Source organism: Diadema setosum, chromosome 7, assembly GCF_964275005.1.
Source record: "Diadema setosum chromosome 7, eeDiaSeto1, whole genome shotgun sequence".
In the NCBI taxonomy this organism is placed as follows: Eukaryota; Metazoa; Echinodermata; class Echinoidea; order Diadematoida; family Diadematidae; genus Diadema; species Diadema setosum.
The window spans coordinates 11148001-11175918 of NC_092691.1; the positions used below are offsets into that span (position 1 = coordinate 11148001).

Sequence of the window (27918 nt, forward strand, 5' to 3'; positions counted from 1 at the left end):
CGGTGCTGCTGCATGATCAATGATGGATGACAAGGCCGTGAAAAGCTAGGTGGATTGATTGCGTAACAAAGTTGTGTGTACACCCAAGACACCTCCACATCCAGTGAATCTGGTTCCCAAACGACGGACAAGTCTCTTTCACGATCACGGTCGCTATGCTTCGGCTTTATCGCATCAAAGTCAAGTCACTGGTAAAGTCACTGGACAACTGCCTTAAATTGTAGGACTATCATGAAACATGAGTAGGCCCTAAGTGAAATTTATGACTAGCAAGACTAAGAGCAAGTTGCAAGAAGAGGAAGAATCCTGTAACTAACGTTAAGCAAAGTAACGTTTTTGTGGCAATGCAATGCCAATGCAATGGCCGTGTGTGAACAAATAAAATGATTTCTACTGCAAATTCAATTGGGAATAGCATCTCATAGAGTCATAAAAATATTATGAATTTAACTCTAACGTTAACTGGTTAAAGCCTAATATGAAGGCCTTGAAAGTATGTAGAAATTTATAAAGTTTTACTGCATACTGCCTGGTTTAATGTAGGATTTACTAGGAATAACGCATTCCGCGGAGTTGTTTAGCGAGTATGCAGTGCACGAGAGGTTTCTTCTGAGCATGGGCACTCCACACGAGCCAGAGGCAAGTGTGGAGTGTGCATGCGAAGAAGAAACCTCAAGTGCACTGCATATCGCTGAACAACGACGGGAAAATGCGTTAGAATCCTATTCCTTTTAAGTTTTATAAGATGGCTAAGTTAAAGTAATTTCAAACGCGAGGTGAATATACCTTGTATGAGAAAGAAAAAATGAAATAAATCAAATATCAAAAATTTTGAAATTGTACTTACCGTTGGAAAATGGTCCAGAGTAGGCTTTCTCCGTGATTATCCCAGCTTGTGCTGAATACTGTAAAAGTGGATATTTTCGCGTGACTAATTTTTCGCACTTGGCCGGGTCGGAAGAGTTTCGCGTGTTTTTAATAGGCCGGTTTACTAATGTATGCACAGATCTTTAATTTTGCACACGGCCGCAACCTCGGGCAAACAAAGGATACGAGCCTGCAAGTCAGCTGCTGCAGCCGTCCCCGACACGTCCCCACATGTAGACTTACGTGTATGTTGTGTAATTGTGTGCGATGCATCAACTTCGATTTTACCTCCTGGCATTTCGTGTGGCTCTAAATCAATTCCCAACCTTAGATGAGGGAAAATTCTGCTGTGATCAAACGCAGTTTGGACTATAGTTTCGATTTTATTGAATTTTGGCTTCGATTTTGTCTTCAGTAGTTCTGAAAATGGGTGGAAAACACTGCTGCTACGGAACATACAACAGTATGACCGCATCACTTCAAACTTCAATGATTTTAAGCATTATGATTGATTGTGAAATCTAAACTAGACAACGAATGTCATAATCGATATGTTTCCAAGGATTTTTTTATTTTTAAAGTTAGACTCAGACTGATTAGACCTCATGAAATAAAATGACGATTTTGACCTATTTTTCTATTAACGATAACAGTTAGGGGGCCTAGCCCTATATATAGATCTAGACTAGATCTAGAGTAGATCTAGACGTAGGCCTAGACCTAGAATTAAAAACAAAAACAATGATAAACCTAACCTCCCTGACATTCGCAGTAGGCAACATTTATTTCCCCCGTTGACTTATTCATCACGACCCAGGTCTGGTACGTTGGTTTGTTGAGGTATGTCCGGTCGGCCTAACCTCACTAAGGATAACAGGAAAAGGGCTCGTGTCCGAAACCTCATTGAACTTCAGGCTTGAAACACTCCCATCCGCGAAAAGACGGTAGTCCTCAAATGACTTGTATCCCTTTAGCGTTTCCAGTCATAGTCAGTCCAATTGATGATCAGGTAGTTGACCACGTCAAAGAGTCCAAAATCTGGAATACTCTCGAAGTTGGATGTAAACCCAGCGAGCTTGTTAGGGTCGGAGAACGAGCAGCCTACCAGAGGCTTAGCGAGCTTCTCCTGCAGTGACCGGCCGGTGTCCGCCCGGGAGAGGTCGAGATCGACGGGCAAATCCAAATCGGCTACGGCAGTTGCACTAGTTTGATGAGTTTCTCCTTGTAGCCGCTTGTGCTCACACCTATAGGCCCTATCCCTGAAATACTCAGTTAATTCCTTAACTGTCCAATTCTTCCATGGCTTACTCGAACTTTGGCTAGAACTTGAAGCTTGACACCATCTCAAAGCAAGATTATAGCAAACAAAAGTTGTCGATTATCCGCAGCGAGTAATGATCGTAGACAATACACGCGTGAATGCAAAAACAGTGTGGCGCGCGCGTCCGCGCTTATTTCGCTTGCCCGACTTAGTTACAATCACGAGGGTCGCGTGGGGTTGACGTCATTACGCATATCATTAGTAAACCGGTCTATTCCACGGAATCAAGACATCACGCACAGGCACATATGGCAAGCAAAAATATTCGCGTGATTTTATTTTCGCGCTAGTTTCTGGTTGCACGAAATGCGCGAAAATTTGAACACTGCGAAAATTTCCACTTTTACAGTAACCGTGCATTAGACAATTTGGGTGCGCAAAAATCCCACTGACGTGCAGGGATACACACTTTTCGCGAATGATCACGTGGTACGCTTTGACCAATCAGCAAGCTGGAAATTACTTAGCCATCTTATAATATTCGACTTATCATGCTTAAATATGTACGTCAAATCAGGTGACAATTTCAAATGTTGGGGTTTGTTGTAACTTGTATAGAGTTAGCATTACCTGCTTAGAAATAGAATCTAGAATTCTACATTACATGTAAATTTATGTTGATTGTATTTGTAAGGGTCAGAGGTCAGATAAGATAGGTAACGCATGTGACCTCGCATGGAATGAGACTTTTCATGACCTAAATTTATTATCTTACCATGCTTACAATTTCCAAAGTCTATATCTATAATATCTTAAATTCTCAAAAGCTAATGTTAGAATGTTTATAATTCTAGCAGACCTGCATGTCTAGGTCTAACCAGTTACACTTACAGTTTGGTGAATAGGTCTAGGAATTTTAGGATATTTTAGCCATGAATAAGATAAATCTCTTACAGCTATTTCTTTATGCATTATCTAGAATTTTTTAAATTAAAAACATATTCAAGTGAAGTGTTTATTGAAAATGGAACAGAAAAACATGCAAAATCTGACTGACTGGTAGTTGTCAGTTTGGGGTTGCCATGGCAGCTAGCAATATTGGATGAGGCTAAATTATATCAAAATGTTTGCAATGAAATTTTAGGAAAAGTCACCAAATTTGGTTAAAATTAGATTAAGGATAGTAGGAGTGGCAAATGAAAATATGGCGAGGGCACAATGTGCCCCACTTTGTCTTTGTAGGGTTAAAGATAATCAAATCTGAATGTTAACCTGTTCCTCATGGGAACCTGGTATACCAGGTTCCCGTGGCTAAGGGAACCTAGTGTACCAGGTTCCCAAAACGTGGACAAGAGTGCCTGCATTTGTGGCCTAAATTCATGTTTATTCACTAGTGTTACTACCCAGAAAAATGGCCTGCTCTTTGTAGAAAGATTAGAGTTTCTTCTATCAGCATTTGCTCTCTTTCTGTAGGAAATCTGTGTATATCATAGTATTGTTTACCTTTTTTTTTCTTATTTAGTTTGCGCTTGATTTGCTATAAAACTCATAGGAAGATGTATGTAGCGATCAAGGTCGAGCTCGGTAGATTGCTGTGTTCGCTGACTCCATTCAGGTGCCTTGTTTTGTGTTTTGTTTTGTCTGTGAGCCCATCAGCGCATGCTCTATTCATACCTTGTGCCCAGTTGATATTTTCATTGTTTGAGTGAAAATGTAGGTGACCTCGGGAAGGGGGTACATGTATCGCTTGACTGCTTTCACACATGTGGATTACCAATCTCTCCGTTCTCTGTTGATGAGCAAATAGAATCTTGTTAGGGGGCATTGATGGCTCTCAGAGAATTGTTGGAGGAACAGGTTAATTACTTGCCTGTGAGTTTACGTCAGTGTCAAATATTTTTAGGTTCAATATGTTTGAATAGGTGTGGTATGCAAATATATGCCAATGAGCACAATGTGAGCCTTAATTAAGAATTGAATATCATTCATCTAACTTTGGACAATGCCTGTATGAATTTTCAACTCAAAATTTGAAAAAACAAACAAAAACAAAAACGAATTCACTTTTCAAAAATTGGTTTTACTTAAAGAATGGCCCTGTAATCAATGTTTACTACATTACAGCCTGTAAGTACATGACTGTATGTAAAAAGCTCTTTCTCTAAATTTGAAATACATTCATAAATTTAGATAGGCATAGTCGTAGGCCATCGTGATGCCATGATTTAATACAAAGGTGGTCACCAGTGACATTGCCAGTGGATATCAGAGGATGTGCACCATGCTCGAACGCTACTGGTCATGAGGTGCATAGCCCTACCAGATGCCGTGCAAAACGCGACACTTGTGTACAGCGACAGGGCTGTGTCTAGTTTGAGGTATGGTTGCTAATAATGGCATCAATATTTATGCTTTAGTTGTGTGTATGGTAAATTACTTTATATGGTTTTCTTCTTTTTTTAAAATTCTTAATGGCCTTTCTGCTTTCCTGCAGATTGCAAGGAGAAAGGTCAAATGCACCCTTTGTTGTCAGCAGAGGACTAAATCAGGTAGGTCTTCTGTGATATTATTCTTTTATAAGTACTACAGTCTACAGTGTACTTATATCTTGATTCATACACAAAAATGTTTGGAGATTACCCTCCAAGTCTTTTTGACCTAAAGTTCATGATCATGGTTTCTATAATTATTTTAACTTTCTCAAGTGTATTGCAGTGATGCTGATCGCATTTTCCACTGCAAATACGTATTGTTAGGTATACAATCAAAATCAGTTTGTGTGATAGCTACTTGGCATGATTATGATATTTTATATATAAAATTTCATCTGCCATTTGATACAGCGTCAAATATTCAATTCAATACAGGTGTACCCAGAAAGAAAACCTTGCTTGCAATAGATGCAGAATAGATGTGCAATATGGCGACAGCCACAATTTCTAAGTCCTGTATAGTACATTTTGGATGAACTTGGATGAAGTAGCAGTGTACATACTATTTAAACCTGGGTCTTTAGATGTGTGTGGCATTTCCTGTTGGTTAAATTCTTGAAATTGCGCCCATTCTAGGCCGCAATGGAGCAGCAGATCTGGAAAAGATTCGCAACATCGGCATCATGGCACACATTGATGCCGGGAAGACCACGACAACAGAACGCATGCTGTACTACTCTGGAACCACTCGACATCTAGGAGGTAAACATACTTGTATGCCTGTTACTGTTGAGGTCAATATCTGTAAATGAGAGACTCATTAGCATTATTCACTCATGAAGCATGGTACTTAGCTATATTCAGCTGGTCTGATAACGAATATTTGATACAGCACTTACCATATTTACTGGATGAATAAAGAACAACAAGCAAATTAATCTTCCCTCTGTATTTTTGAGTACACCAGAGTGTTTTTTTTTATGATCTTCATCTTGTGGTTAAGTTTCAAAACCACTGTTTTAGGAGATTTTCAAAAAGAAACATATTTAGTAGAGTACAAGTGCCCTGTTTGCAGACAATAATTGGATGCTTTGAGGTTAAAGACTTTCAAGGAATTAGTGCAAGTGTTGTAATTGTTGTTCTATAGATGTGGATGATGGTGACACCGTCACCGATTACCTGCCCCAGGAGAGGGACCGAGGGATCACCATTACCTCTGCTGCTGTCACATTCTTCTGGAAAGAGCATAGGATCAATCTCATTGATACACCAGGTGAGTTCCTCAGACAAGTGGGAGATGATAGCATTATTTGAGAAAGGATTTCTACCCTCTCTTGTCACCATTATGAAGTATGCATTGTTGCTCATGAAATACATTCTACATATATGCTTTGTGGCACTGATATACTCTATGATGTACTTCTTGCGTATTGTAAATTATATAAATTGTCAAATGTAAACTTTGCATATTATGTGTTACTTTTGTGGGATGGACATAATGTATGTGCAACTGAATTGAATTGAATCCTTCCAAACTACACCAACTCTGCAGAACTTTCAGACCAATTTTGGGATAGTGCAGCTACAGGAGTGGGAGTGAATATATCACCTGACCTTACAGCTGTCTTGCATTCTGATCATGACAAAGTGTGAAAAATAGTTTCAGCTAATATGAATTACAGTAAATTTTCCCTGTCTGTCCCATTTCTGGACTGAACATTTGAGTCAGGAGGAACACTGGGTCAGTCAAAGACTCGTGAAAATAATGACATTAGATACATCTTGGCTGTCACTCATAAAATGATTATTTTCATGTTTTCCTAACTTTTCTCTTTGTGTATTGCCCTAAAGTAACAGTTAAAAGAAAAACACCAAAAGCTTAGCAATTACTGGTATGTGTGGAAGTGGATGATACATTACTTCCTAGTTGGAGCCTCTGTGAAGACCATTCCACGCTGAATATACCTGTTCTCGTCCGATCACTGAATCATGTTTCATAGAGCTATGCCCATAAACCCTTTATGTGTCCCTAGGGGGGGTGTTTCATAAAGCTGTTCGTAAAGTTACGAACAACTTACGAGCGACTGGTGAGCAGTTCTTGTGCTATACTTGTCAGAATTTCCTTAATTCAGCACAAGAACTGATCACCAGTCACTCGTAAGTTGTTCGTAACTTTACGAACAGCTTTATGAAACACCCCCGGTACCGGCCCTTTAATCAACTTGCCAAGCTTTTTCATCAGCATTCAGGAATCCATCCACCTTGACCTACATACAGTAATTCTAAAGTTAGCAAACCCACTCAGGTGTAACAGTGTGCCTCTGTCCAACAGGGAGGTCATGGTGACACAAAAGGGATAAGGGAGATTAGGTACATGTAATCTCTGTTCATTGACAATTAAATCCAAGCATCAGTGCCTATCAGCAAACAAAGCTCTCAAGCCTGCGTGCCAATAGATGAACGAAGCACAGTACACAATCGATCAACAAATCAAAGACAAGCACTCCAGACACAAACAACCAGGTGTCTACCGTATCCCATGCGAATGCGGCAAAGTCTACATAGGTGAAACAGGGAGATCGCTAGAGACCAGACTGAAAGAACACAAAACATGCTACAGACGTTCGGAATGGGAAAAGTCAGCCATCGTGAAACACGCTCAACAGTCGGAACATCGCATCAACTGGGAAGACAGCAAACTCATCACATCCATCAAAAACTGGAACACACGACGCATCAGAGAAGCCATAGAAATTCACACACACGACACTGTTACACAGGATACTGGACTCCACATCAACAACATCTGGCTTCCTCTCATCAACAAACAATCAAACAGCAACAATGACAACAACAACACACTCTCTCCACAGCACATTCCCCCCTCTACTTCTTCCTCTCATAATTCTTCCCCCACCTCTTCACAACAGCGCCCACGACGTCAACCGCGCCTTCCACTCACGACCACACCTATCGCTGGTTCCAGAAGACGCCCTCACCGACACAATTCATTCACACCACAGGCGTCCACCCCATCTACCAACCCGGACTCCAATCTCCGGGCACGACCTACTAACAACCAAGTTAGCCATCACAGATGTACTCCCCCACTAACACACCCAAAGAACAATAGAACGCATGAACGACCACAACACTCCACCAACAGCCGACGCTCAGCCCGCCTGCGAGCCCGCCTTGACCGACCTCTTCCATCTAGGTCCGCATTCTCCATATATAGCCCGCCTCTCCTCAGATCACGCTTCACTTCTGACGAAGGACAGTCAACCTGCCCGAAACGTCAAGTTCCTCGGTTCTCCTAGTTATTCTTATAACTAGACTTCTTGCTCTACTTTCACTAGCTGTGTACCTTTACTCAGTGTTTCATTTCTCTTTCCTCTCTCTCTCTCTCTCTCTCTCTTACACTTTTTACTCTCTGTGTTCCTTTCTCTACTGTCTCCACTAGTGCAACTTCAACTTCCAGCCCATTACTGTCTCCCACTCTTCACTTTTTGCCCTCCTCACAACCCCCATATGTCGCTTCCCTCTTCGTTTCTCCTCTTTCTAAGCTCTTCTTCCAAACTACGATCCGGTTAAGGACTACATACACATGGTGTCACCGCAAATCTTTCTTCCTAATTAACTTCACCATGCAAACCTTCAAACAACACAGAAGCACAGTACGGGTGAAAGTATTCGTCTTTAGGGGATTTCAGACACCTGAAGTCTCTCATCAAACTACATGTCATTGAATGTTCAACTGTTTGCGCTTGAATGTGCTTTGACCTGGTTTACAAGACTGGTACCTATCTATGAAAGTTTGTGACTGATAGCACTGATAACCGCCAAACTTTGCCAGCACGAAGCCAGAATTGTGCATTTGGTGTGTGATTCTCCATGTGCAATCAATCATAGATTTTAAGTAAAGGACCCAAAACATGAACATAATCACTGTCTTGTCATGTGAGTTACACTTATCCTTCATATTAAGCCTCAATTTTTACTTTCATTTTGTTTCTGTTTTGTTTTTTGTTTTGTTTTGTTTTTTGTTTTTTACTCCATTACAGCACAACATGAAAGGTGATGTACACATTTCTTTCTCTTACCATATAGGACAGTGTCACTATGCATCATCTCCTGGACAGTCCTTATGTACATGTACAACTCTATGATGCTGTAGAACTAAAGAACTACTTATTTTACCTGATACCAGTAGTGAAAGCTTCTGACTTTCTAGCAATTCTATCATTACTGCAGTGCAAAGTTCAAAGTCAAGAAACTACAAAATATTATTGAAACCCCCTTTTTTTTTTCTCTCTCCTCTGAATGTTCTGTCGATATGGAATGTAACAGGACATGTTGACTTTACTGTCGAGGTTGAGAGATGCTTACGGGTGCTTGATGGAGCAGTCACTGTATTCGATGCATCAGCTGGTGTTGAGGTGAGGTTCTGACTTTCCCAAGTCTAACATGAATACACATTCTTTTTCTTAAAAATTCAAAATGTTTTGTATGGGTACTGCTGCGGAGGCTGCAGAGTATACTGGGTGTGACCCATGCTGTGATGATGGGTCCAAAGATGAATTCATAACATTTGGAAATGAGTAGATTGCCTTAGTACAAATTACTTTAACATGAGTTAGTTTACATACAAATTTTCTTCAATGACTGGTTGCTGTTTGAATTACTTTTGAAAAGGCTGTGGCTAGTAGGCACCTACACTTGTATGCTTACATACAGCAATGTGAAGTGAAGCTGCTGCAGTCCATATACATTGTACACCCTGTACGTTATGTTTCCTGTTTCAATGTTATTTGATGTTGAAATATGACCATGATCAAGTCAAATTATGTGATTGAGATCATACTCCTAATGTTCTCTTTTGGTTACACAAGCATCCGTTTTGTTGCACTATTTTCCAGCAATGGGTTTGAGTAGCATGGCGGGATTTCCCTCTCAACAAAGAAGTTGGCCCAATTTTAGGAAATATATCATATTTATGTAGATATCCCATATCAACGTACTGTAGATATCTTCCTGGAATGTGCTGAACACTACCAGACTTCACTATTGTATTTGGCAGATATCAAGATGAACTATGTGAAAGCTTGTTGGAGAGGAGTATCCTTACAACCTTCAACTTTGTCCCATTTTTGCTCCAAGCAAAAGCTGCCAAACATTCATCCCCCTACTGCCTTACCCTTCAGTAGTTTTAGGAGTTTCCAGATGCTCTGATACATCTTCTGTGAACCACTCTCAGGCACAGACACTGACCGTGTGGCAGCAAGCCAATCGCTACAAGATCCCTCGGATAGCGTTCCTCAACAAGATGGACAAACCGAGAGCTAACCTGGACATGTGTCTGGCTTCAATCAGGGACAAACTGAAAGTAAAGCCATTACTTCTACAGGTGAGAGCATGTCGAACTAACTGTAAATTTGCCCTTTGAGTTGTCATAACAAAATATCCTCATGAAAAGGCGTCAGAATGTTGTAAGTCATCCTTTACAGATAACAAGAAGGCAGTGATCAAATTAACTCAGAGTCTTTGCATGCCACGTTTTTACACTCGACTCAGTTGACTGCTTTCCAACTTTGCATATTTTGCTCGAGTGCACAGCTATGTATAAATTGATTGATAAATTGCAATATCTCACAAAATATTGAAAGAGCCATAGCCATAGCTTTATTATAGGATGTACACCACAGTGAAGCGTACAGTCTTCTCTACAACTTTCTGACTGCATTTCTAGCATTGACGCTTCCAGAAAAATTTACTAGCTTAGTGCTCATGCATTTTGGTCTCAGAATAATGTAGCTCACAGGGGGTTTACACAGTGGCACACAAACAGTTTGAATTCAGTAGCAGTATTGTGTTTACCATTGTCTTCTAAGTACTACTTCACTGTGTACCTTACAATAGTTGCTAACTGCAGGAAGATTATATACTGTAGCAGCAGATGAGAATTGACAGCCAATCAGCTGTAAGCATTTGTGTTGCACTATGGTAACTGCAAAAGAAGAAAGTCTTGACAATTTTGACTTCTTTTTACCACGGGTCCATGATACAGTATATACCTTCAATTCTGATTTTATCCAGGTACCAATCGGCATATCACAGAAGTTCTCGGGTGTTGCTGATCTGGTTTCCATGGATACTGTGACATGGCGACCTCCCGACAAAGGTCCGGATGATGGCTCCACATTTCAGCAGTCCCCTCTTGCCAGCTGTGATGATCCCCATCTCGTGGCACAAGCCCAGAGTGCCAGGGTGGAGTTGGTGGAGCAGGTAAGAGGAGCCATACCCACAGAGCCAGCAGGCATGGATGTGGAGCTGCTGTCATCTGACAACAAAAATTGTAGATTGTAAGAAGATCCATAAAGTTGTCGATCCACACCAAGTCATGAAGATGAATATTTGCCCTATAGCTGAACATTTACAATTATGCACTTGAAGTTATTTGCACAATTCGTTTTGTGATGACAGAATTAGCACCTGTGGGAAGATTGGAGCTACAAATGTATACTATTATAGTTTCCTGGGGCACTATCTTAATCCTTACTGTGCTTTGCACAATGTACACTGATTGGCACACACAATGAAGTGATTTGTGCACCCATTGGCACAGATGTCTGGAAACCAATTGTCAAGGAATGGAGATTAACTAATCCCCCTAATCCCTACTCTGTCACTATGGCCTTCCTGTTGGTCTGAGGCATATTGTTATACCTGAGTGGGCTTGCTAACTCTACAACTAGTTCAAGTATGAATGGCTTACCAAATGCTGATGAAAAAGCAAGTAAGAAGCTATTAAGTGTCTGAGTGCAGACAGCTGGTGATGTGTTCTGGCTGACAAAATGGAAAGCTGCATTCACACACAGGAGTTGCTGCATTATGGGGTTAAAAAATCCTTGATGTCTCTGTATGCTCTTCAGGCACACTGCGCAGGGCAGATCATCAAGAATGGTTGAAAACAAAATCATGCGGGACTGATTTTTGCATTGTGATATGTATAACGAAAGTTAATGTGCGTGTGTGTGTGTGTGTCCACATGCAAGAATTAAAGTATGGTGAACAAGAAAAAAATGTCGGTATTCATAAACAAAGTGATTTATATATTTCTGCAAAGCTTAAGTCTCTAGGAATATGAATAGTTAACTTTCAGAAGGTGAAAATGTCTTTAGAACGATTGAGAGATGGTGTTTTGAGGCCCTTTTTAGACCACCTGAACCCGATCTGATGGCGAAATTTTGGTGACCAAAATTATGACGTCATGACATGGACGAATCAGCCCTGCGCTCGCTGATGTCTTGCTGATGTGATACGCTAGCTAACTTTGGCAATAGCTACGCTCTGTATCACGCCGCGCCAGCCGTGGTTCGCATTCAAAGTGTGAATTCCGCATGATGACCTGAGTGCACCGAGGTATCTGTACGTGTCTTGTTTACTCTATCAAGCAAAAGTGAGTTATAATTTCACTTATTGAATCCATCTTCCTTCGAATTACCATGAAGTATGCCTTTTTAAATTTTTACTTGCGCTTTCGCGCCTCAGTCTCTATTCTTAAACGGCTTATAGTAACCGTTTAATAGGCCTAGTTAGTACAGTAGTAGAGCCTAACGTTACGGTAGAACAAGAACTCTGACCTAGCTAACGTAAGGATCTACGTAGTGGAGTAGCCTGACCAGACACTGTGCTGCGCACAACGGGACAGCGGCTGCGTGTAGTTACGTAGTGGAGTAGCCTATGTAGGGTTGGACCTACTACTCATCGACCGCCTAGTTGTTACATGTTCTAACGTTACACTCTACTAGATCTACCATGTCTAGGACTAACGTTAGATCTAACGGGCGTTAGCGTCTATACTGTAACAGAATATTGTAAATCATATAAAGAGCGACCACATGAAATTTGACGTAAGACCTAGGCCTAGGTCCGTGCTGAGCACTTGTTGACTCCGATCTCGATGTAGGTCCTACAATATAAATTTAGGCCTACAGGGAAAGTGTTTAGACATAGCAATAAGTCTTTGATTTTCCCCGTAGTTCTGGCCCTGGTTGAGTTTGAGATCGTAGAAATTAAAGGCAGTAACCGTTAGGAACCTAGGCCTAAATACAGACTTACAGTTGACAATACAACTACCCAATGCACTAGATCTATGTCGTAGTTAATTTACGTACATACGTAGGAAGTTACATGACCAACCATAATTTATAGACGAACACACAATAAGTCACTCCCTCTAACACTGGCAACATGCATCATGCAGTATATACCAGTGACCAGCAGTGGCACTGCAGCAGTCTCAAGACTTGAATTTCGTTCCGTACGATACGGTGACTAGCCTAAATTTACTGTACTGAGGACAGTAGCCTAATAACACCATGAAGATGGAGTGTTTTCCTACACTACCACTCACCAATACCAGTACTAGTGTAAATTAGGCCTAGTCTAGTAATAATATGGTTGGCATAAACACTAACGACTAACGTTACTGCTAGGGTCTAACGTTAGAACTGTACCACACCAGTGAAACTGTTACTAGTTACCAGCATGCAGCAGTACCACTACCAGTAACGTTAGTAACTTTCCAGGCCCTTCTATGGGATACTGTAAAATTTTAGTAGTAGAATATCTAGTTCACAGGCATATACAGGCAGAGTACGGTAATGTAGGCCCCCTAACTGTCATGTTAGGCCTTATCCGCTATTATAGTTTATATAAGGACGCTAACACTAACAGTAACACTCAAACAGCACTGTCTACGCCACGGTACAGCTAGACCCTACGTAGCCCCGGAGACCGCGCCGCTGCGCTGCACGTTTGGACTGGTCGCAGTTAGACCCTACAGTAACTTTGTCAATAGGTCTAACCTTACTCAATCAATAGAAGGAAGGACAAAGTCTTTCCATACAATATAAGGTAAAAATTAGACATTGAAATGTTTCTGCCGATAAAGCAGATGCGACTAAAGACAGGCAAGGTACAGTATTGTATTGCATCCGCTCACAAAGAACTACGTGCTTTATGAATGGCGGACTCGATGTACAGCTAGCTAGCGCTGCACACACTCGATCGTAAAGGGTACGTTCGTCCATGTCATGACGTCATATTTTAGGGCCCCGAAAAAGACGCCCGTTCTGGAGCGAAAATCGGTGAAGTAAATCAGTCAGTTTTAACTCGCGATTTTTCAGTGGTACGAATATATTTTAAAAAGTCACATAAAAAATCTGTTTTAACAGACATTTCCCTCTGCTTTGACACCTTCTTTTGTATGATTTTCTTGATTTTAATGTCTCGTTCACCATCCTTTAATGGATTTTGCATCACTTTGCAAAAACTGATGCTCAAAACTCAAAGGGATTAGGGGGCTTAGGTAATTTCTAGTGTGTGTGAATGCACCTGGAGATGGAGCTCAAAATGCCATAATGTGTGTTAAGACCGCGTCACACTGGAGTGTATCAGGTCAACAAAGGCCCATCGCATGTAAAAATGTGAAGATATGTTCGCATCTGTTGCTTATATTGGAATAGTTGAACATATTTGACGTTCTTTGGTTTGAAATGTTTTGACTCCCAGTAACAAAAAAAAAAAAAAGAAAAAAAAAAGAAAAAGGAAAGTGAATAATCTGTTATTGCTATGGACAGATGTAATATCTGAACATCGTTACCTCATCTGTCCTTTGCCTGATGGAGGACTCAAGGCATGAAGGCAACCATGCACTGCATTTCTTGGCATGCATTGTTCCTGAGTTAATGATTTTTTTTTTTTTTTCTGGGATAGGTAGCTGACCTGGATGATGAGTTTGCCAACAAAATGCTGAGCGACGAGGCATTTGATCCACTGCAAGTCTCAGCAGCAGAAGTAAGATATCTTTTCCTTCTCTGTTTCATATGTCAATCAAATTACAATGTTTCATTTCCTCAATTTCCATTCTTACAATCTAAGTTTTGTTTGTTCATTCTTGTTGTTGTTTTTCAGTAGAATTTGGTTTGTCACACTTTGGAGTAATTATGGAGTTTCTCTGCATAATTTGTATCTCTCATTGAGATGTTTATCTTTTAAATGATATTTCTTTCAGCCTTTGGCATATCAGCAAAATGTGAGAATACTAGGAAGAGATTATGCCTGCAGCCAGCATTAATTGAGGAAAGGATAATATATATTTTGTTGAATCACAATTCCAAAGTGGCTTGTAATCCTGTCTTTCATGATAAAAAGGAGACACAACACCCCTCTCTGATCTGTTTCTACAGGGCATGGAAATGGCTCATGTAAATAATTGTTCTATCTCACTTTACAAGTCATCATACAAAAATGATATTGAATGACTGTGACATCATTGATACAAGAACATTATACAGCTACAACCATGATGACCACTATAACCAGAACCAAGAATAACCATGGCTTAACCCCCCCTTGACAATATACATGTCTTATATGGCCTGACCTATGACATGGTCGCCGAAGTCCAGGGCAACATTACTACGCCATATATCTGCCTTGGTAGTTGTGACTTATGACACAATTGTTAGACTGCAAAGCTCCCACATTGAAAGTCAAGTTGTTTTAAAAGCAATACATTGGAATCCTTAAAACATTCAACATCTAGATGATCTATTCATCTCTGTTCCATCCACTGCTAGCTCACCAGTGCAATAAGACGTATCACGCTGGCACAGACAGGCATCCCCATCCTCTGTGGAAGCTCACTGAAGAACAAAGGAGTGCAGTTACTCATGGACTCTGTCAACAGTTTCTTGCCATCACCAACTTTCAGGAAAGAGCCTCATGTGTAAGTTTCACAAAACTTCTAAATAGTAGCAATCTATTCTTCAAACTCAGTGCAATGTGGACAATGTGGACATACAAACTGTACCTTTAATCAACCCATTCTGTGCCATGGGCTTTCGACAGTGTACAAAGGACAGTGGGGTTTTCTATACCAATTAGCACTCAAAGCACACAAAGGGTTAAAATTGTACATGTATGTGCCCTTTGCAGATGCCAATATGTTTTGTGAAACATTTGTTACTACTTGGTGTTGACTATTTGGCTGGTTTCGTGTTACGTTGTTTGGTCCTGTATGTCAGTGCAAGGTAAGCGTCACATATATTCAATCCTTACCCCGTTCCATACTGGAACCTGGTAGGCTGTGTATTAAATCTATGGGGATTTCAGAATTCAGTATGGAATGGGTTAATGTGGTCTATTCGCTAATTGACATGCATGCTGGAGTATTTCTACTCCATTTGTCACAGGTGTTCGGAAACTGATTGAAACTGATTGTGAATAGAGATGACCTAATCCTAATCCCTATTGTGTCATGAAAAAAGCCTGAGGTACATTGCTACACCTGAGTGGGCTTGCTAACTTTACAATAAAGGGGTGAAGTTGGGATGGATCAATTACTAAATGCTGATGTAAAAGTTTGGCAGGTAAAGTTAATCACCAAGGTTTCAAAGAGGGTTAGATGTCTGGGAGAATTTACAGTTTTGCCTTTGATGTGGATCCTTGGTACACACTTCTCATCTGTATATTGCCACTTCTCTTATATCCTGCGATACAAGAGCCAATAAACAGGGATTGCCAGCTCTTCCTACTGCCTTACACAGTTGTAATCCCATAGAACCTGTGCTGCAGTACCAAGCTGATGAAAATCCAGTTATTTTTATGCATTAATTCTCCAAGTGTGTGTAAGGCCATAGTGTTCAGGTTTGCAGTAGGTGTTTATTTTGATGGTCAGGATGTGCGATTAGGCATGAAATCATTTATCTGCAGATATTTTATTCTACAGAGTTGCTCCAATTCCTAGGCCCAGGCTTTTGTGTGATTTCCTTCTTTGTTTCACACATTTCTGTAAATATTTTGAATGTGATTTTATGACATAACTAAATTGAATTGAATTGAACTGGAGTTGAATTGACATGCCCTGCTGGAAGAAATCAGGTTTTGAAATTCTTGTTTTTTTTTTCTAATGAATGAGGATTTTTACAAATGAAGAATGATTTTGATGTCCTCCTTTGATTGGCAATGTCAATCTCCCACCCAGTCAGATCTATGGCACAGATATGTGTGCCTATGCCTTCAAGGTCATCCACGACAGACAGCGGGGAGCCCTCGTCTTCCTTAGGATCTACTCGGGAACGCTGAAGCCACAGTCCGCTATCTACAATGCCAGTAGAAACTGCACGTAAGCTGGATATTCAGATAGCGTAGCTCATTCGTTGATTGCTGGGTCTGAACAAACTGTGTGACTTTTGTCTGAATTACACTGTACGTCCTATTTTGATGACAATTTGATGACATGCTGAGGGCAGAGTTAAAATTGTAATGCTGTCCATAATGATGTCATGAAGGTTAGTAGTCTCCTTATCCAGCAGTGATGGCACCAAAACTTCATGACTTTCGAATTGATTGCCCAATTTTCCTCAAACTATCACTGATCAGACTGTCTACAAAAAGTGCTGCTTTCACGCAATCCACACTTATATTAGGGCTTTGGTTTCCTTTAAAGAGGGAGGTCAAAAAGCACACAATAGACATCAAACAGGGAACCATACTGTCTTGAGCCTTGATTGTGATATGGCAAATACAATGGCTACAAGTGTGAGAAGCATTAGAGGTGATTTAACAGCTTTGAGTATGGATTGAAAATAACGAAATAAAGACAACTGAAACAGGACACCTGCCCCCCAAAAATTTATTTATTCATTTAATATTTATTTATTTTCAGTATTTTTTTTTTTAGCTTGTCAGCTGACTAAACCCAGAAGTGGCACCAGCATATTTTTTGCACCCCCCCTCCTTTATGGAATTCCTGTTTGCTTATGCTGGGATATGTTTTGTCTTCCAAATACATGAAACCTACCGGTATGTTTTAATACTGATTTTCCCCACCATGCAGGGAGAGAGTGAGTCGGTTATTGTACGTACTGGCAGACAGCTTCCAAGAGGTGTCCAGTATGTCTGCAGGCAATATAGCTGTGGCTGTTGGTCTCAAGCAGGTGGGAAAGAAATGCTTTTACAACTCTAAAATAATCTTTGTGGCATAGATACTTTTCTCATAGAGACAAAGATTGTCTATATTTATACCAAGTGATGAAAAGCAGAGGGTTTAGACTGGAGTATAGGAAAAGCTCACTCACACAATATGGTCAACTTTGATTTTGTTCTCAATATGATTGTATCGAGTTTATAATGTAACAGTTGTTGTTTTTTTTTTTTTTGGGGGGGGGGGTTTCTGAGCATTTACTATAAAACATTATTCAAGCTCCGTGGTTCCATCAATATTGACAGTAGCTGTTTTCAGATTCGGGATGTTAATGCTAAAGGAGATGCCTTGAGGAGTGTCTCTTTAGAAAGTTTCCAAGCAAACTGCACTCAAAGAGGAAAGGGATCAGCAGTAGTAGGAGTAAACATCTTGCATTATGTGGCCAACACATAAAGATCAAAGAAATGTGTCGTCAGTTGAGACCTTGAAAGTCTATCTGACTGCAGAAAATCTATTCGTCTACTGTACAAATTGTCATGTATTATGCAATTTTCTTTCTTTTTTTGTATAATGGTGATTATTTCTATTTTTTAAAACAAATTTTGTAACTATTTTGTACAGTTTCTGGTAGCAGTATTACCAGTAGTATTTATTCGGTAAATCTGTTATCATGCTTTTCCTCATGACAATAAGACTGTAACAGGAGACACACTGGTTGCATCCAAAGCCTCTTACAACACTGCCCGAAAGAGCCTCAGACAGCAGCATCAGGAGTCCCAGTCCAAGGAGAGGGTGGGGCGGGATGATGGTGGTGAGGACGGAGAGGAGAATGAGACTTCTTGCCTCCCTCTCTTGGAGGCAGTCAACATCCCTGATCCTGTCTTCTTCTGCACCATTGAGCCTCCTTCCCAGGCCTACCAAGCGGGTGAGAGGGGATTTGTGTGTTTGTTTTATTTTATTCAATCACATGCTAAAATGCCCTCAATCAGCCAGGTACATTTGTATAAGTTAGGCTGTTTTACTGAGAGGCTGTAAATATATTGTTACTAGAACAAAATAACACAGCAATAACAAATCAGTCAAATCAAACAAAAAACAAAAACAGGTTTGGCATAATAAGATTATGTTACCACATAAACATCACTGGGTGTGACTTGTGGTTCCTGACTTTGCATGAAGGAAGGTTACACCTCATACAAGCAAATACCACATGGAGTGACAACTCTGCATACTTCACTCTTGGTCATGTGATCCATTTGTGATGATGACTGCACGTCTCGAGTTACTGTCACTTTCACAGATTGATTTCCTACTGGTGGCCACAATGCTTTATGGTTGCCATTTTACAAGCATCGCAAAGTGCAATAACATTTTTCCAAAACTTCTTGCACATGATATATGCTCAATCAAAATGTCTGGAATATAAATATCAAACTTTGAGCATATAGATATCAATATAAAATCACTCCTTTGCCTATCACCAGTATGATATATCTAAAAGAAATGAGCTTGATGGTTAGCAAGACTTCCACATATTGAAGTATGCATTTAAGATATTGAATTGTCAAAAAGCAAAGAGAAGAAGAAGAAAAAAAAGGGAGTATTACTGAATGCCGAGGCAGCTAGAAAAGGTAGAAATAAGTAAGATCATTATGAAGACAGAAAGGAAGATGAAAGCTGATAATGCAAAGTAGAAAGAGAGAAAAAAATGTCAAAGCTACCATATACTCTTTACAGATCTTGAAGCTGCCTTAGAATGCTTGCAGAGAGAAGATCCCAGCTTGCAAGTCAAGACGGATGAGGACACAGGCCAGGTATGACGTCTTCTCTTCGAAAGATTTGCAATATCATCTTCCTGTTTGTTAGGATTTTCTTTTTTTTTGTCTGTTTACCAAAGGACAGTAATAGGAGGGGTTGATGCCCATTGTACATTGCATGGCATTTTGGTATTGATATAAGATAACCTGATCACGATCAATAATTTGTCAAATTCCCGCTTGTTCTTTATAGAGTTATAGCAAGCAAAGTTGAGTTAAATATTTGCTGACGATGCGCTGCTGAAACGATTGTATACCAGATGTGAGTTAAATGAGATTGGTATAATGATTGTCATAGTAAAAAACAAAAAACAAACAAACAATTGTGTTACTGTAACTTTCTTGAATAGAATTCACTTGCGCATTCTAGACAGACAGACTTCACTCATTTGGGCAAGAAGCATGCAAGCAAAGTGTACATAGTTCGTATCAGTGATTTCCCCAAACTGTAGAATGCCTCAAGGCTGATGTATTGAATGCCTTGAAATTTGAAATCTGCCATAAATGAAACCGTGTTAGTTTTGTATGCATTGGAGTCACAATTTTTATATGGGTGATAGTTCTAGAATGAGATAACCTGTGTAACTTGGCATCTGTCCAGGGTTCAAGTTATGATCACAAGATATGGAATATGTCTTTGATGCATGGTATGCTGTCTGGAGGATAAGGCGGAAATTAATTGAAGTATAACAGAAAGACTGCCCACTTTCTCTTTCAGTAATCAAAAGTAGATGCTCTTAATAAAGCTGATTCTAAATCACACTAATGGGTTGGGAAACTTATGTGGAAAATCTTGTCAGTTTATCTCCTGCTATTCAGTATGCTAATTCTAGCGTATTCTCAATAAATATGGGAGAATGAGCATATTGTCCTTGGGATGACAAGACCTCAGATCTAAAAATTCATGAATTTTCATAAGGGCAAAAAAGCTTTTTCATTTTCACAATATTTATTTGGTAAAATGATATCAATTTTGACATCAGATAATGTAGAAACATTGTTTTCTGTTACATGTACATTGATAAATGTAATGTTTTAGAACTCATATCAGTATTTTGGACATTCAAAATTCATAGAGTTAGGAGGTTTTGAGTATATCATGTTAATGAAAAATGAGGTCTTGTCACCCCAATTTGTACCCATTTATCTTCTACCTCCCACCCATGCGGTGCTTCCACCAGTTAATTCTGTCTGGAATGGGGGAGCTGCACCTAGACATCATCCAGGACAGGATACGTAAGGAGTACAAGATTGATGTGGAGCTGGGCCCCCTGCAGATCAGCTACAGGGAGACAAGCACTGCCTCAGGGTCTGGATCTGGTAGGATTTAGTATCATTCTTGCTACCCCCTTCCCCCTACCACTACCCCCTACCCCTACCCGCTACCCCCTACCCCTACCCCCTATCCCCATGCATATGATTTACAAGTACCACGTGTACCTCACTCTCTGCTTTTCTTTGGGACAATACAAGTGCAAATGGCTCCATATGCTAACTGAGTAATTTATGATTCAGAAAGATCATGTGACCACTACGGTTTCACAGAAGCTTTCAAAACTGCAACACAAACAGTAATATGCAACATGCTTTAATCTTAATGCATTAATTGCATAACTTGGCAGTTTATCTTAAGAAGTGCTGGCTATGAGTAGTACATAAAATATGTCAAGTTTAGAGGTTATGTGTATTACAAAATACTATCCATGCATGAGAATATATTTTCCATACAGGCAAAGCTGTTGTAGTGACAATGAGTATGCATTGCTGCGGAGTAAAGAATTCCCATTTGTGACATCCACTATTCTTGCTTTAATGGGCAGCTTCACTGGACAAGGTCTTGGGCAGCAAGCGTCACCAGGCCACAGTGACCGTCTCCATCCAGCCCCTGGATGACCACAACCATCCCGTCCAGGTACGAGTGGTCAATGAGGAAGAGGGAGCCAAGAGGACGCTGGATGAGATTGAGGAAGCGGCTCATGAGGGTGCACTTGCTGCTTGCAGACAGGGTAGGATAAAGTGAACTCATTGGCCCGAATTCATGAAGGTGGTACAATTGAAAGTGGAAGGTAACATTTAGTACATTTTTATTGACCGTTAGATTTTGAATTGATTTTTTTTTCGGGGCTCACCGTAAATTCCAGTACATTACTAGGCTACCTTTGCAGACCCATGCACTGCATGTGTGTCCATCATGTATATTTTGTGAATAAAGTTCATCAAAACTTACAAACATTTCTATATACATTCTTGCCACACACTCTATATGTTATTACATCAGCTCTTATACTTTTAGATTTGTGTTTATAGATAAAAAATACAGAAGACTGCAACAAAAAAGCTTAAGTGTGGCTGACACACAGAACTACTGAGAAGTTGAGTTTTGTGCATTATTCAAATGTAGATAACTGTTGACTTCAAAATTTCTCAGCAGTGGCCTAAACAAGTCCCTTGAGGTTCATATTTAATGTTTTGCTGCATTTTGGGGGGTCTGTAAAAGGTATCCCCTACCTTTAAACCATGGTTTCAATTGTACCACCTTTGTGAATTCGGGCCCGTATGAGCAGTGAGTCAATGCAGTTTATTATGAAAATCTGATAACACATGTACAGCTACTGTAACCAATTACAGTAACTTGCAGTTTATTAGGCTGTACTAGAACAGAACATCACACTTCATCATGTAGAATAATTTCTGTAAAACCAATTATTTTTCTGTGCATGAAACTTTCAGGAATTACATGAGGAGCCAAGATTCATGAAAGTAAAGTGTGTGCGAGTGTGTTTGTCTACACAATGTAGTAACTGCCAGAGGTGATTTGTGAAAGTTCTATGCCACATATTTGTTTTACAGTACTTGAGATCAAGCAGCATTATATTGCATGTGTTTTCCATTTGTGAATTTTCTTTTTCGCATCCTGATATAGATTGTAATTTTCGTTATTTACAGGTCCAGTCATAGGTTTCCCTGTTCTCGGCATCTGCGTGACGATCGAGAGTCTCTCAGTCGCGCCTGGCACATCTTTGGCAATGGTGGCAGCATGCACTTCTCAGGCAGTCCATAATGCATTGCTTCAGGCTGGCGGCTCCGTCCTTGAGCCTGTCATGAATGTGGAGGTTTGTTACATTTCCAAGGTCATTTCTAAAGTTTGGTACGAAAGAGAAATGTGCAAGGAAAGCCGTCTGTCCATACATCAATTGATTGATGGTCCAAGAGGCAATGTATTCAAAGGTTGTTAGTCAAGGTTGTCTTCATGGCTGTCTGTCTGTCATTCTCTCCATGCTTAGAAATCTCATATTGACATATTGCATTCCTGTTCTCAAACATTTGGGCACAGACAGAACTTTTCCACTGAGGAGGACATGAAAAATGTATTGCACTTCATTTATACCAAGCACATGTCTGAAAAAAAAGGCTCTTTGAGGAGAAAGGTGAAAACTGGTGAATTTTTCTGCACCAACTGAATTGAGAGCTGCTCACACAGAAGTGATAATTTACCCTTATACCAATCAAAACTTTTAGGTACTAAAATAACTTTGTTGTGTGCCTGTTCTTTCCCACAAAGTTTTCAGTGATGTACTTCTCTGATATTTCTGTTGTCATACAAAGCAACATTATATTAGGATGGACTATCCCTTTAAAGTAACAATGTAATGATTTTAACAGTCAAACCTGCCTAAAGTGGCCACCCAAGGGAAACGAAAAAGTGGCCACAATAGACAGGTGGCCACTATAGACAAGTCAGTGGCCATTTTGAATTTCAACAATAGCATAAAATACAGGACGTTACAGGACAAAACCACCTTAAACTATACTAGTTTTTGACGTTGAGGGGGTTGATATCGTGAATAGCGAAAGAGTACGGGCAGAGGGTCTGGAAGCCAGACTAAAATTGGCTGCGCATTTGGCCCAGTTTGCGTTTACATCAAGAAGAGGCCGGGCTCAGCCGCGGCTTGGCCGCGGCCGAGACCACCTCCAGAGCGTGGCCAAATGCGCGGCCAATTTTGGCCTCGTATTTGGCCTTTTGCGCGTTTACACTGAAATGAAGGAGGGCTCGGCCACGGCCGAGCCTCGCACTGTAAACGGGGTCAAAGGCAAGCGACTCCTATAAAGGGTCTGTAACACAGCAATTTTGTGCGAGGGATTTTTCAGTGGCCACTAAGACAGCTCTGGCTGTTATTTCTACTTTGTTTTTGAAAGGTTTAGATAGATAGATAGATCTTGGTTTATTTCATCAAAAGGAAATACATAGCAGCCCAGAGGCTGAATTGCGTGTTCTTGATGTGAATATACAAACGAAACAAAACAATACGATACTATAATCATTCACATTAAACAGTCTATCCAAAAAATTGAGCCTTATTACATATTCATATATTACAAATACAATTCTCTTTTGAAATACAATATTCCATCAACAACTAATTGCACATAAATAATTACAGCAGAAAGCAATTGATTTCGAGTATCAAAAAACACAAATAGACCTGCGGTTGTATATGCACATATTTATGTATGTACATAACATACATGTGCCCCATTAACAATAATGATGATAATAATAACTCTTACCAAATTTCAAATCAGATACTCAAACACTACATAAATTAACAATATGCTTACCTACCTTTTACTTTACTATCAACTAACAGTTTGTAACTTTTTTACCCCACCCCCACCCCCAAAAAAGAGAAAAACAAACTATTCAAAAAACCTACACCAAACTTAAATAGACTGCTCAAAAATATCAAAGGGAGTCAGCCAAATCAGCTATCATTTTCACTATACAAAAAAAAAAAAAAAAATATCATATAACAACCACATATATCAAATCTCAAATCGAATACTCAAACTTTTAGAGACCCAGATCTATTCCCAACACTGCTTTTATACTTCATACCTCCAGCAACGACAGAAGTTTGTCTGATTTGTTGATTATTGATAATTGACTTTAAAAAGTTATGTAGCAACCACGATTTGACATGCTCTGAGACAGTAGTATTTCCATTGAACCTTTTTGTCAGGATATTTCAAATTTTTGTCATTTTCCAACTTGAATAATGGTATTATGTTGTTCTTCTACATATTTCCTATGCATATATGTTTACATTTTTAGAGCAAATTTTGACAGTTTGCAGGCATATAAGAACTGTGCTTTCACTTTAACCCGTTGAGGATGAGTCCCAAGTATACTCGGGCAAGCATCTACAAATGTATGTGAAATGCGTATTGTTGCAAAATCAAACCGTCCTCAATGGATCAAAATGCTTCAGATCACCACGGATGAAGAGAGACTTCATGCAGTCCTTGGTGACATGGCAAGGAGACGAGGTCATGTCCTGGATGTGGAGAACAGGATGGACAGCAGGGTTGTCATAGCAACCACACCCTTGGCAGAAATGATGGTTAGTATATACCAGATGATCATTGGTGTCATGCATCATGACATTGTCGCAGGATTAAAGGACAAGTTCACCGTCATAGACATGTGGGTTGAGTGAATGCAGCAATATTACGTTGCTGGGGTGACAAGACCTTGTATCTGCAATTTTGGTGAAAATGACTTTTTTGGATTGATAGTCAAATAATATGTTAAGTTATGTCCTGTCCAATTCCCAACTGTGTTACTCCAAAAATGAAGCCACCACGGCATGTCAAAGGAAAGGCTATCCCATTTGCTATAGTGCTTTGGCCGCCATGTTTCTTGGCTCTCCTGAACATTTGACATTTTGTAGATACAAGGTCTTGTCGCCCCAGCGACGATTAGTAGAACACATCACTGAGAGTTTGAGGAAAATCGGACAATCCGTTCAAAAGTTATGAATTTTTTAAGTTTCTGCTCAGTCATGACTGGATGAGAAGACTACTATGGCTTGTGATGTCGCACGAGTACAACGATATAAAGAAAGAATAAAGAAAATTCAACATATTTCCATTTTTCTCGCATAACGAAAGAGCACTCAACATCTCTCTTTCAGAAGGCAGGGGGAATAATATTATCCTTAATATACGTCAGTAACAAGTCGAAGAAATGTGCACTGTATTCAAAAAGTATAGTTTTGTGAAATTCTCTTTATATTTTCCTTATATCGTTGTACGCATGTGACATTATACACTGTAGTAGTCTTCTCATCCAGCAGTGACTGCGGAGATGATTAAAAAAATCATAACTTTTGAACGGATTGTCTGATTTTCCTCAAACATTCACTGATGTGTTCTACTAATATTGCTGCATTCTCTCAATCCTTATGTATATGAAGGTGGACTTGTCCTTTAAGACAAGGATCTGTAATGAAATACATCACTGAAATATTTAAACAAGGGAGTCTGTCTTGCTCTTTTCTGGTTGATATGTGTATGCTGGTTGATTGGTTTTCCTATTAATAGACGAGGGTTTTTGTTGTTTTTTACAGAATTTGAAGCTTTACATTCCGTAACTGATATCATGAGAGGGCATAGTCAGATTCTGCACAGAAAACTAGAGCTCTAGCTGCTCTACACTTATAAACAATTTTGATGGACTTTTAAGAACATTTAGAGTGGCGAGCAGAGCTGGGCAAGGTAGAGATGAGTAGAATTTGTTGGTGATGGAGATTGCTGTGTCTTTGTTCTCTTGTTCTGTTCATCATGAGATTAGGAGATCAATTTTTGTGACTCCTGTGGTAGAAACAGGCTGCTCTGCTTTGCTGGAAGTGTTAGCTCTTAGTGTAGCCATAGTTCACACTTTGTGCATGTGTTTGTCAGTGGATTGAAGACAGCATCTAATGATGTGTTTTTGCCTCACAACTCCCATTCCTACCAGGGCTACTCCACGACGCTGCGGTCACTCACGTCTGGCACCGCGTCTTGCTCCCTGGAGTTCTCGTCCTACGCCAAGATGTCACAGGCAGAGCAAGAAGTGGTGGTGAAGAAACTGACCGGCATGTTATGATGACACGAGCGGCTGACAGCAGACGAGTGATGCGACTTAACCCACCCACTGCCTAAGGAACCAGGGTCTATGGAGATCTCAGAATTTGGTATAGGATTGGTGAAATGTCCAATCCTTGGTTGCAGGTACCAAAAGTCATACATAGGTGCCTAACCTCACGATAGAGAAGTTCATGCAAGTGCGTAAACGTCACTTGGGCTTCCCTTTTCGTTTTCTCGCCAGTGGGCTTGTCACATCAGAGAGAGACAATTCTCATGGAGGGGCAGTGGAATTTTCATGAGAACAGATCCGAGTGGACAAAGTTGAATATAATATGGTGTAGTAGTACATGAATTATGTGGAGTTTGAAACTTGGTGAACACATTTTTTATGTCTGCTGCACAGAAGGACTTTTCTTGCCATGTATGGACAATAGATTTGTTGATGGTCAAGGGAGAAAAGGAACTGTGTGACTGCGATGTAAGGAGGGAATTTTAATATCAGAGAGGGAGTAGTAGGGCAGAAATGTCCTTGAATGGGCTTCCCTCTCTCTCTCTTTGAAGGAATGGGGGTTGCTCCCTCAGCCAATCATTGCAAAAGTCCAAAGGAAGAATAACCACCATATTATGTGTTCATGCGTAACTGAGATTATCAACTCGTGCAGTAAAAGTGCTGCTACATTCAGCGATGATCATGATGTTACTGTAGTGTTCTGATTAGACCGTGATATCTCAAAATAAGTGGAAGATGCCTCAAGAGGAAAATTACCAGACACATGGTCATGGATATCACTTCTTACCACTTCCTCACAAGGCAATTTTAGCAAAGACTCACCGCATAAACTTCTGAACAGCAAATGCCCTCTGATACCAAATCTCATTTCTAGATATTTTGCAGAGCTGGATGCACATTTCTACCAAAAAGGGCACAGCATGTGACCCATTCCTACACCCCTTTTAGCTAGTCTAATGGCATTACACAAATGCTTCCTCCCCATCTTGACCACAATGCATGTTAGACATATATACATGTACCACTGCTGGTGTAATGTGATTGTCACGAATGAATATTAGTGTAATTTAAATTTTGATTGATGACGGGATTGATTCATTGCCAGAATCATAATTCTACGTGTTCATAGAGGTGAAACAGAGAATGGGCTTCCTGCCCTTCCAATTATCTAGGTATCATGTAAGAAATAAATCTTGTACAGGCAGTAATTGAATATGATATACAATTTGATTTTGAAATGTGAGATTTGATATAAAACCTGCAGATATTGCAATATACTTGAACAAAACTTGTTTCACGAGTATTTTTAGCTTTCTTGTATAAGTGTTCAGCAGACTTCCCAACCATTCTGAATTTAAGGAAGTAATCTGAATTTTTAGCATTTCCAGCTCTTCTTTCAATAGGACTTTCTTATTTTTCTTCATGATTTTTCTTCACACTCCCATGCGAACTGCTCTTTCTTTAATCCCTATGTTTGAGCCAAACCACCTATATTTTTCATCAGAAAGATTGAGAGGTCTGGTTCAGTAACAAACATGTTCTAAGTATCGGGTGCTGAAACATGAATGACATGGGCATATGTGGTGATTGATACAATGTGAGTAGGTGTATGTGTTACTTCTTGAAAA

At 40.0% G+C, this 27918-nt stretch overlaps 1 protein-coding gene across 1 annotated transcript; it reads left to right on the forward strand.

Moving 5' to 3' along the window:
• The first annotated feature begins 76 nt into the window (after window positions 1-76).
• Window positions 77-27528, forward strand: LOC140230362 (ribosome-releasing factor 2, mitochondrial-like). The gene is made up of 18 exons (XM_072310510.1): window positions 77-191; window positions 4623-4677; window positions 5197-5322; window positions 5708-5833; window positions 8911-8999; window positions 9818-9967; window positions 10657-10845; window positions 14341-14421; window positions 15207-15355; window positions 16613-16753; window positions 17468-17567; window positions 18248-18479; window positions 19292-19368; window positions 20553-20691; window positions 21192-21377; window positions 22318-22484; window positions 24642-24773; window positions 26171-27528. Exons 1-18 carry the CDS (start codon window positions 156-158, stop codon window positions 26297-26299), a joined length of 2304 nt encoding a protein of 767 aa, XP_072166611.1. The 5' UTR covers window positions 77-155; the 3' UTR covers window positions 26300-27528.
• Window positions 27529-27918: the final 390 nt, after the last annotated feature.